The sequence below is a fragment of the Equus caballus genome, chromosome 7 (assembly GCF_041296265.1).
Source record: "Equus caballus isolate H_3958 breed thoroughbred chromosome 7, TB-T2T, whole genome shotgun sequence".
Classification (NCBI taxonomy): domain Eukaryota; kingdom Metazoa; phylum Chordata; class Mammalia; order Perissodactyla; family Equidae; genus Equus; species Equus caballus.
The window spans coordinates 10,564,333-10,576,569 of record NC_091690.1 but is presented as its reverse complement, the minus strand read 5'-3'; the positions used below and the strand labels follow the sequence as shown (position 1 = coordinate 10,576,569).

Genomic DNA, 12,237 nt, shown 5'->3' with positions numbered 1-12,237 from the left:
GAAATCTGTATTTAGCTTGATTGATGGTTAGTCAAATAAGATTTTCCCAAAGAACTAAAATAAACAGAATACGCAGCACTTAACCCTTTTTCATTCTCACAACTAGTTCTATATTGTTTATTTTACACATGATATATTTTCAGTATTTAAGTCCTGATAAACCTATAAAGTTTATTTGAAGTTGAGGAGAGCAGGAATTTTTCCCTGCATTTCTCCTGCATCTCAGTTGTGTCCAGCTTGCTTGGATGTTCAATGAATGTAACTGTCTCTCCTTTTTATATACAGAATAGACCCACATTTGAACAATGATATATAGAAAAGTAGCTGTTTTCTTGCTGACAAATTATTCAAATTACTACATAGGGACGGCTCCCCAGAAGCTCATGCTAAGCAATAAAACAATTTTCACCATAAATAGATATATTTCATAGTACTGTTACTGTGGTAGAAATTTATCTCTGCCTAAAAAATGATATTGTGAACATCGGTTCACAAGTTTCCATGGACACAATACAACATGAATTCTTTGAGCATTATTTTATAATAAGAAAGAGAATCAATGTACATGATTAATTTTCTGTTAGCAAAGATTCCTCATTACCGAAAATAATAATTCCAGTAAGAGTCAGTCCTGTTTAAGAAGCATGAGATAACTTTCATGGCACATTCTAGATTACAAAACACTTTGATGTATATTACTTACTCCTTAGCCAATACTCAAGAGGAAACACATTTTAAATAATATTCTTATGTAAGAGAAGTAACATTTAGCTGTCCTAATAAATTAGTTAATTCTCTCTTTAATCTGCAAAGCACTGAGAACACGTATTTACTCTCGCTTCTGTAGGATGCTGAATCCGGCTCTCTTTAGTTGATGGTTTAATTTTTTATCACTCCAGGAATTGCTGACAATTATAGATACCTTTTAACATTTTCTTTGCCTTTAAGATAAAAACAACAAATAAAAGTCACTAAATTCAGGTGACCTGCTGCTGACAAGGAGAAATTAAATTGTCTTCTGATTAATTACATGTCTAATACCACCAAGTGCACAGCTGATAAGAGTCAACTTGGGTTCCTGCACCGAGGTAGGCTCCATTATCATCATGACTTCCTAGGTGACCAATACAATGTGCACATACATAATTTCAAAATGATTATGGAGGAGCCATAATCCATTTCTCTTTCTGAACTTCAGTAGGCCAGTGAGACTTAAGATTATCAGGCACCTGTTCTGTAACACTTCTGTTTTCATTTTTCTTTTAAAGTTCTTAGGCAGCACTAGCTGGCAGTGACAAAGTTCTGTGCTATTTACCACACTGCCACCAAGAAGAAGAGTATTTGTATAAGCTTATCAGTGACAGACATTCTCTGTTCAATAGTATATCATCCTCTTGGCAGAAGGAGCAAACTGTCACCTTTCCAATAAAATAGATTTAACTCAATGGAGGAGAATGGGGTCAAAGTAAAGGGAAAAAAATGCCCTTGTTTTGGTTATTTTTAAAGCAATACAGCTTCCATTAGAGGTATCTCAAAGCAATTCAGGAAAAAGTAACTAAATGTCCTTATGTAGAAAGGAGGTCTGTGTAGTTCTGAGCAACTCGATTTCCTCTCTTATCTCACCTTCATGTTGTCTGGTATGTTGAAAGCATGGCTGTAGGAGGCAGCCTTCTCATTTTTCTTTCTTTTTTCTATTTTATTTTTTCCTTTATTTCTCCCAAAGCCCCGTGGTACATAGTTGTATATTTTTAGTTGTGGGTCCCTCTAGCTGTGGCATGTGGGACGCTGCCTCAGCATGGCCTGATGAGCAGTGCCATGTCTGTGCCAAGGATCCTAACTGGTGAAACTCTGGGCTCCTGAAGTAGAGCGTGTGAACATAACCACCCGGCCATGGGGCCAGCCCCTCATGTTTTCTTTCACTAGCTACCATTCCTGTGACACTGGGCATGTGACAGAACTTCCCTGAACTTCATCCCTATTGAGAACAAGCAATATTCTACTTGCCCAAGTACCAGGAATTGGACCACACGATCTCCAAATTATTTTTAATTCTAAGATTTATAAATTCAGTTAGGGAAATATTTTTTTCAGTTTAGAAGAGATATAAATATATCCAATTTTAATAAATCTAATTAAATAATTTTAAGTCTATAACTTTGATAAAAATACACAAACTGATTTGGGATGTTGGAAAATATATGTTAGTACTGTGGAGTGCAAAAAAATTCCTTTTCAAAAGTCTTCAACCAAATGATCATATGTTTATGAGTCAAACAATAGCTGCTTTCTAGCTTATTCTAATAATAAATACTAATAATTAATATTTGGATATGACATATTTCACATGTACTATCGCCTCTAATCTCAGTATCCTATCAGGCTGTTCTATTACATTTCATGGAAATAAACCTATTTGTAATAAATATTATTGTAATACATTTCTCCAATTCTTAAATATTTAACAGGAAATTAGAATAATCACTACCCACATTTCATAAGGAGTATGACACAAGAAATCCATTGGATAGGACATTCTGTATAACAGAGCAGGACAATTTAAACCCTTTAGTTTTTGTTGTTTGTTTGTTTAAATATGGAGATTAAATGAAAAGCAATTTACAAAAAACCAAGGAACGTCGGTAAATTTGCTCATAAATTCAAAGAAGATAAATCCTGACTCCATTGTCTCTTCTCAGTTGCTACCTCTCCACATAGTTGGAGGACAACATATCCTTGAAGAATAATTTTTAAAGAAAACAACAACATGGATTTGGGCACAGCAGAGGTTGAAATATTGATGCTTTTTGTCACATAGACATTCATCACTAAGCTGTAGTAATTATGATTTCCTTCCCCAAATGATTTCACACATTCTATCATGAAAAGCTTAGATTTTATTGGCTAATTAATTTCATATTGATAAAAGCAATTTTACTGATTTTTAAAGTTTTTTTAAGCTCAGCTAATTAGGTTAGTTCACAGGGCTCTCTCTATCACTGAAATGAACCTACAGAGAAATAGTCCATCTTCTTTACTGTTACCTAAAACAAGTTTGCTATTATTTGCATGTAAAACATTCATAGACATAAATAAATATGTGGTAGAGCTCAAAAATGGGCATGGCTATTTCTTATTGCTGTACGCATACTTTATTTATACCACTTTATTGAGGTATTGATACATAATCAGCTGTACATATTTAATGTAAACAAATTGATGAGTTTGGAATAAGTATACATCTGCAAAACCATCATCACAATCTATGGCATAAACATATCTATCACCTCCAAAAATTTCCTCCTATCCTCTTTATTTTTTACTATTATTATTATTTGGTGATAAGAACATTTAAAATAAGATTGACCCTCAGAGCAAATTTTTAAGTATAGCACTTATATGAGGAGTCTAAAATAGTCAAACTCATGGAAGCAGAGAATAGAATGGTAGCTGCCCGGGGCTGGAGAGAGAGGAAAACGAGGAAGTATTAGTCAAAGGGCACAAACTCTCAGCTGTGCAAGATGCGTAAGTCCTAGAGACCTACTGTATGGCATAGTGCCGACTATAATAACACTGTATTGCATATTCTCTGCAATGTGCTTTTGCAGCTACTCTCTTCAAGGGGTTGAATCTGTTTTTCCACCCCTTGAATGTGGTTTTTGCCTATGTGATTTGCTTTGGTCAATGAGACATTAGCAAACATCACACAGAGCTTGAAAAGTGCTTGCAAATTAGGGTTTGCCCTTTCTCTTGCTGCATGTGAGAATCCTGAAACCACAATCATGTGAAAGAGCCTGGACTAGACTACTGAGGATCAGAGACATGACCAAGTCATTTCCATTGCCTTTGCTAGTCAGAGCCAATCACCAGCAGTGTAAGGCCAGATTACACCATCCAGCCCTACCCTTTCAAATCTCACGGGGACTGCAGAGATCAGCTGAACTTTGCCAAACCAGAACTACCAAGCTTACCCATAGAATTGTGAGAAAGAATATGTTTTGGGTTTTTTTTTCTTGTTTATTTTAAGCTAATAAATTTGAAGATGGTTTGTTATGCAGCAAAACCTAACTAGTGTGATATACAATCAACATGCATATTATGTATTATGTGGATTGAATTTCCATAAACAGTAGCTTCTCCAGCTTTAAAATACACAACCACAAATGTACAGACACACATGCCTTCCCAAATTTCCATCTTGTCCAAGGGATCTGCCATTTTTTGTCTTTCTCTTCCTCAGCTCAACTTCTCAGAAAACAAAATTTATAGTAATTGTCTAAATTCCTCCTCTACTAATCATTTCACAACTCATTGCCATAAGATTGATGTTTCCACTACTTCATTAAAGGTAACTATCCTTATCATTAAAAACAAAAGCTGTTAGTACTAATCTCATGTAACCTTCCCACAACATTGACACTGCTGATCACGCTCCTTCTGGAGATGTTCTGTTATCACTCTTTCCTAGAGTTTCCCCAAACTCATAACTCACCTTCCATTCTTTTCAACCTTTACTTTCTCTTGCCCCTTAAAAGCACATGCTCCTCAGAATTTCTTCCTTTCCTTATGACTCATCATTATATACATAATCCTTGGGTGATTATTTCCTTTCTCAAAGCTTAAATTCATCCATGCAATGACGAATCCCAAATTGCATTTTAGCTCAGTCATCTTTCCTACACTTTAGACATTTTGGCCTGATCTATGCAATGACGAATCCCAAATTGCATTTTAGCTCAGTCATCTTTCCTACACTTTAGACATTTTGGCCTGAGTGTATTACAGCTATCTGAAGCTCAACATCTATATTATTGAATTCACTATTTCCTGACTCCAAATACACACCTCCTATTTTATTCAGTATTCAAGTAAATGGTAATATCATCTACACCTATAAGCAAAGTGAGAAAAATAACTATCCCTCTAACACAAACCATTTAATCATTAACCAAGTTCTGTATATTTTATTGCCAAATACATTTGAATCTCTTTTCTCTTGCTGATGCCCTTCATTACCATCTTATTTTAGGTCCTAGTTATATTTTGTCCAGATCAAGCATTCAGAATGTTATGCTTAGTCCACTTTGTTTTCATAAATCCACAACCAGTTTCCCCTATTATTAACATCTTACACTCATACAGTACATATGTCACAAATAATGGACCAATATTTATATTTCATTTTATTACTTATTTATTTATTTATTTAGGTGCAGAAGATTGGCCCTGAGCTAACATCTATTGCCAATTCTCTTCTTTTTGCTTGAGGAAGATTGCCCCCGAGCTAACATCTGTGCTAATCTTCGTCTATATTTTCTTTTTTCTGAGGAAGATTAGCCCTGTGCTAAAGTCTGCTGCCACTCCTCCTCTTCTTGCTGCTGAAGATTGGCCTTGAACTAACATCCATGGTCATCTCCTTCCACTTTATATATATGGCTTGATAAGTGGTGTGTAGGTCTGCACCCAGGATCTGAACTGGTGAACCCTGGGCCGCCGAAGCAGAGTGTGCAAATTTAACCATAATACCACGGGGCTGACACCGAATCTTTCTCTATTTTTTTTTTTTGTATGTGGGACGCTGTCACAGCATCACTTAATGAGCAGTGTGTAGGTCTGCACCCAGGATCCAAACCCGCAAACACCTGGCTGCCAAAGTGGAGCACACGAACTTAATCACTACACCGCTGGGCCAGTCCTTGAAATTTCCTTTTTAACTAAAGTACACACCTTATTCAAATTTCCTTGGTTTTTATAGAATTACTTTTTCTATTGCAGGATCCTATCCAGGGTAATACATTACATTTAGTTGTCATGTCTCCTTAGCCTCCTCTTTCTGTGACAATTTCTCCAATATTCCTGGTTTTTGCTGACCTTGAAAATTTTGAGGAGTACTGGCCAGATGTTTTATAGAATGCCCCTTAGATGGGATTCACTTGCTATTTTTCTCATGATTAGACTGCCGTCCATCTCCCTTCTCCAGACAACACAGGCCTGATGCCAATCAGCTGGAAACCTCTTTCCCCCTCTGCACAAGTGATGGGGTGCAGTTGAGCCTACCCTGGCTCTGGATGGACCTGCTCACCTCAGCTGACACATCAGCAGTGAGTGATGTTTTAGGGAAGTGAGTTTGAGGGAAGAAAACCACAGAGCTGAGGTGCCATTCTCATCATATCATATAAAGGGTAAAGGCCGTCATGGTTGATGTTGACCTTGATCATCTCCTGGCTGAGGTAGCATTTATCAGATTCCCTCACTGTAAAGTTACTCATTTTATCCTCTGTTTCCATTCTGTGCCCTTAGAAACAAGTCACTATGTAAGCCCACACTTAGGAAGAAGAAAGTTACCCAGCACTTCCCTGAGAAAAAAGTATCTACATAGATTAATTGAAATTCATCCACATCGGAAATTTGTCTATTCTTTTCATTCATTTACTTGTTCAATCACTTTTTTATATCAGTATGGACTTATGAGTATTTATTTTATTCTTTGAGTTATAACTCAATACTCTATTTTCTTGCACAAATTGTTCCACTTTGGGCCATTGGGAACTCTTTCATTTGGCTCCTGTGTCCTTTTGACATACTCTCCTCATTATGTTTCTTTAGTATTTATTGGTTAGTTCATTTTAGCACTTCCTTACTTTCTGCTATTACAAGATACTCTAGGCTGATGAAATATATTTCCTGCTCCACTCCTAGAATCAGCCATTTCTCCAAGTAGTCCAGACTCCTTTAATTAGAGAATGATATGAAAACCAAGAGCTTGGCACCTTATGGGCTGGTTTCTACTGGAGAACATTGCTTCTAGCCCATCTCAGATGACAGAGCAAGAAAATATGTGTATGTATGCCTAGCCATGTATATACACATATCTGTAATTTTTTTATATGTAACCATCTGTACCATATTAAGCTAAACGTGAATGCATACTGAAGTCTGCAACTCTAATTCATTACCACATGGCTCATTCTAGCCTTCTTCTCTTGTTTTTCTGTTACCTCCCATCCCAATGGTGATAAACCTGGCTTTCTCCATCCACCATCCATTGACTTAATCATTCTGTTCCATGTATAATGGTTTTAGAATTACTAACATGGGGAAATTAAGTTATTAACTAGAGTAAAGTTTGCTTTTAATCTTGCAGATTCATTTCTAAAGTCAGCCAGTTCTGTAATTTTTTTCACCCACTTCCCTAAGCGAGATTGCTTCATATGTTTATAATACAGTTAGATTCTTTGTCACCTTCTATATTCCATCCTGGGATCTTCTAACCTCTTAAACTATTTTTTTAAAATTTGCATACATTAAGATTTATGCTATGCTATAGAGTCCGGTCGGTTTTCATAAGTGCTTAATGTCATGCATCCACCAGGACGGTATCATACAGAGTAGTTTCACCACCCTCAAAAAATGCCTTAAGCTTCATTCACCCATTTGAACATTCCCTGACCCCAACTCCTGGCAATCACCAGTCTATACAGTCTCTATATAGGTTTTCCCTTTTCAGAAGGTCACGTAAATGGAATCCTACAATATGTAGCCTAATCAGACTGACTTGCTTCACTTAACAATATACATATAGGATTCATTCATGCGTTTGCATATATTGATAGTTCATTTCTTTTTATCACTGAAGACTATTGCATTATATGGCTTTTCCATAGCTTGTTTATTCTCTTACTTTTAAAAGGGCATCTTGATTGGTTATTTCTAGTTTTTGGTGATTATTAATAAAGTTCCTACCAACATTTGTGTGTTGGTTTTTTTGTGAGCATCAGTTTTAAAATCAGTTAGGTAAATGCCTAGAAGTCCAACTGCTTGAAGCACTGTAAGACTGTGTTTTGCTTTGTAAACACTGTAAAACTGTCTTCCAAAGTGGCTGTACCATTTTGCATCCTTACCAGCAGTAAATGAAATTTCCTGTTTTCTGTATCCTCACTAGCAATTTTTTTCCTTATATTTGCAGCATTATCTCATTGTCGTTTTAATTATAAGTCCATTTACAATATAAGGTTGTATTTCCCTATGAAGGTTGCCAACTTTTCATTGCTCTCAGTAGTCAGTCTTTAAATGTAGGGTTATGTAAGAGAGTTCTTCTGTATTTCCTAAACACACCAAGATAATCCACCCATTAAAAAAATGAATAAACAGGGGCCGGCTCCATTGCTGAGTGGTTCCACACACTCTTCTTCGGTGGCCTGGAGTTCGCTGGTTTGGATCTTGGGTGCAGACCTGCTTCAACTCATCAGCCATACTATGGAGGCATCCCACATACAAAAGAGAGGAGGACTGGAACAGATATTAGGTCAGGGCTGGTCTTCCTCCAGGAAAAAAAACCCAAAAACAAATAGGAAGCTTGGCAAAGGATATTAGCTCAGAGTGAGCTAAATCCCAGAAAACCCCCCAAAATGAATAACTGAAATAAACATGAAATACAGTCTGAGTTGTCTCTTATTTCTTCAATCAGTTTTGCTGGTTCAAACAGCAGCAACAACATAAAATGTACTCATCACCTATAGTTTATTACCCTCATTTTCTGTAATAATAATCAACCCACTGTGCCAAATAGGTCCTATAATGTGATACTCATAGACAAATAAAAGGCACCAACTAGAGAAAACCAAAGACAAAATACCTACTGATAGACTAGTGAAGTAAATATTGTAAGGATTTATAATATTTGATAAATAACTATTACCAAGTAACAAGAGCAGAATAGGGGCTGTACCTCCAGCATAATTTATTAAAATGAGAAAGTGAAGATGAGAGAAGGTTTTTGAATATAATTATTCTTCATAATTGATCCTTTCAAACATCTAACCAATTTTGTTTTAAACAGAAATCTACAGCAGAGAAGAAATTAATCTATTCTATAAAATAATATATATATGCTTCATACTAAATGCAGATGTTTAAAAATCAAATTCTATGTAAAAATTAGAAAAGTCCTTTGTCTTCAATTTTTTTTTTCAGCTTTGTCTATAATACAGTTATGTGTTGCTTAATGATGGGGATACTTATGAGAAATGCATCCTTAGGTAATTTTCATCATTGTGCGAACATCATAGAGTGTACATACACAAACCTAGATGGTATAGCCTACTACACACCTAGGCTATATGGTACTAATCTCATGGAACTACTGTCGTATACACTGTCCCTCATTGACCAAAATATTGTTACGTGGTGCATGACTATTTGAACAGCAATTTACCTCCAAACTCAGCCTGATTATTCCTATCTCTCAATGTTTGATTTTATTCTATGGAAAAAACAGCGTCTTGATTCCTTTGTGAGCTGGAAATCTAATGATCACTGACCCCACCTCAGGCTGAGTATTTTCGTCTTCCCACAACTCCAGTATAGTATCTCTTTTGAAGTGACTGTTTATTTGGGACAATAAAATGAGACTTTGGAGTTACATTACAGACTACCACTCTCCTTCCACTTAGCATTGTCAGATTAATAAATAAAAACACTGGATATCAGTTAAATTTAAATTTTAGATAAAATGAAATAAAATATTGCATGAAACATAATAGAACTAAAATAATTATTTGTTATTTATTTGAAATTCAAACTTAACTGAGCATACTTTATTTCACCTTGCAAGCCTACTTCCGTTCTCTTCAGTTAACTTACGAGTTCAAGAGGAGAATGACATTGAGAAGGTCAAAAAGAAATTACTAGATCAGCAGGGCAGATGGTAGTACCGTGCAGAAAGAACCTAAGATAAGATAAAATATTTGAAGACTCTTTCTTTCTTTTTTTAAGTAACCATGATATTGGTCAACCAGGGTTTTTGTTTAACTTTTAACGTCTCTGAAACTATTCACCTACTTTTTCATGGTTTCGGAAATGTCTCTACCAAGGTTTTACAGAGGTCTCATCCCACCCTTCATGTCTCTTCTTAAACTTGCTTTTTCTGTAAGCACTGGTGCTCAACACATAATAATAACAATAATTAATAAATAATTATTTTGTTGCTTTTGCAGTTAATTACTAGTATCTCAGCAAAGAAGAGGCTTTTATATATCCTTTAGAAGAACTTAGATACATGTAAATATGTTATGGTTATTACATTTAAACATGTAACAAGCATTTATATGACTGAAATACTAAATTTATCTCTATAGAAAGACATTCCTTTGAATTTCAAACAAAGTTTTTGAGCACAATCTAAGTCGAGGATTACCTCTTTGGTTTTAAAGAGGACTCATCCATGATACACAGCTGAAGTTACACAGATAGCACTTAATAATACAATAAAGCCACTGGGTTAAGTCTAATCAAGTTGTAAATGTTACATGTATAAGTATTTAAATCATCACTACAATTTAATTTCTAGACATTCTTAAATTAAAACAAAAAAAGCTTCAGGCTTATTAATATTTAACATTATGACAGCATTACTCCAAAGAACATAAACCACTTTTTCAGAATAAAAGATCTCATTTTAGATTCAAGATATAGAACAAGATTGATCGAAACCGAGTCAGAAAAGCTGAGACAACCAAGAACATATATAGTGTTAGAGATGCATTTAAATGATTCTGTGTGTATGTGTACAACAAAGCCAGCATTAAATTCAGCATTGCAATGAGACATTTTAATAATTACCTGCTATAAATGATAAGTATATATATTACCACATTTTCTGAGGACTAATAATGGTTTAGATTATAAATGAAAGTCAATGAAGTGGGATGGATACTCATTTTATTAACACTTATATAGTATTTTTCTAAATACCTTATTGTAGTGAATTGTATATGACGTTTTTGCAGTGCTAGTAGAGGTTTAAGGGTCGTTTTTCATTTGTTGAAAAGTACGAATATTGATATAAATTTAAAATAATAATTGAGGATATTTTGTGTTGAAGACCTTCATATATTATTGTTATTTGGTATAGAAAGCAGGATTTCTTACCTGAAAGACACCCAGAGACTGACAGAAACAGAATTAATGTCCAAGAGGAAGCCATCCTAGGTCACTAGGATCTCCTACGTTCCTGTGTGTTTAGCAGCTCTGACGTTACTTCATTAAAGAATGCCCTGTTGAGATGAATAACAGTTTTCAAAAACGGAGAAAATAAACAAACGAAAAAGCAAACACAAACCAACTCAAAAATCTCATAATAAAATGATAACTCTTGGGGCTGGCCCCATGGCTGAGCGGTTAAGTTGGCGCGCTCCGCTGCAGGAGGCCCAGTGTTTCGTTGGTTCGAATCCTGGGCGCGGACATGGCACTGCTCGTCAAACACGCTGAGGCAGCGTCCCACATGCCACAACTAGAAGGACCCACAACGAAGAATATACAACTATGTACTGGGGGGCTTTGGGAGAAAAAGGAAAAAAATAATAAAATATTTAAAAAAAATGATAACTCTTAGTGCAAAGGTCAGATTAATATATACTTAGATACTGACAACAATAATAAAATTCCCACTAGAATCCATTTAAGGCACAACACAAAAACTTTGGAGAAGTGATAAAATTTCCCTATCCCATCTATTTATATTGAATATTCCTTTATAGATAATAAAAACATCAGGTTCTAATGAGGATGATTTTTCCTCACAGGGAGTGTATAATAGCTATATTTATTACATTAGACAAATTATTAGATTAGAAAAATAGGGTAGAGAAATCAGTTACATTAATATATACTCCTCTGTTCTAGAACATAACTAATGATCAGTTAGCCAAGTGACTTTACACATTGTGCCTGTTGCTCAGCTAAACCTCCACAGGAAATTTTTCTCATTTAATTATTAAAGTCAACTGCCTTTGTTTATAACTCCCGTGATCATCTGTGCTGTGCCATAGTTCCTTTCTTTGGTGAGTAATTTCTCTCAACATCTTTTGCTAGCCAGAACCTAAGGGAAACAAGGATTTTCATGAATATTTAACATTTTTTGTCTAATGCCATTTTTATAACAATAACCAGTATAGCACATTAATATTTTTTGGTTCCTTTATTTTTCCTGAAAGACACAATAAACATAAAAAAATTATAAAATTCTAGCATGAAACCCTGCAGGAACTTGACAAATGTCTGTTAGAAATTCCCGTAATACAGAAGCAACTTCTGAGTTTTCAAGTGTGAGTTAGTGGTGTCCTTCTTGGCCAAAAGCAATTAACTTGAAAAATAATTGTACATTGTTAATGATTTTCAAATAACAATTATTTCTTGGCAACTGGCTCTTCCCCAGAGACTTAGCTGTTCTGGTTATCTCTC

The 12,237-nt window shown here is 35.2% G+C and overlaps 1 protein-coding gene across 2 annotated transcripts in view; it reads right to left on the bottom strand.

Moving 5' to 3' along the window:
• Window positions 1-12,237, bottom strand: part of CNTN5 (contactin 5) — a 1,137,031-nt gene that overhangs the window by 648,022 nt on the left and 476,772 nt on the right. For both annotated transcript variants that reach the window (XM_023644694.2, XM_070272715.1), the window contains one exon: window positions 10,927-11,051. In XM_023644694.2, coding sequence (XP_023500462.1) covers window positions 10,927-10,981 — 55 coding nt within the window. In that variant the 5' untranslated portion in view covers window positions 10,982-11,051. The remainder of the gene's footprint in view (window positions 1-10,926; window positions 11,052-12,237) is intronic.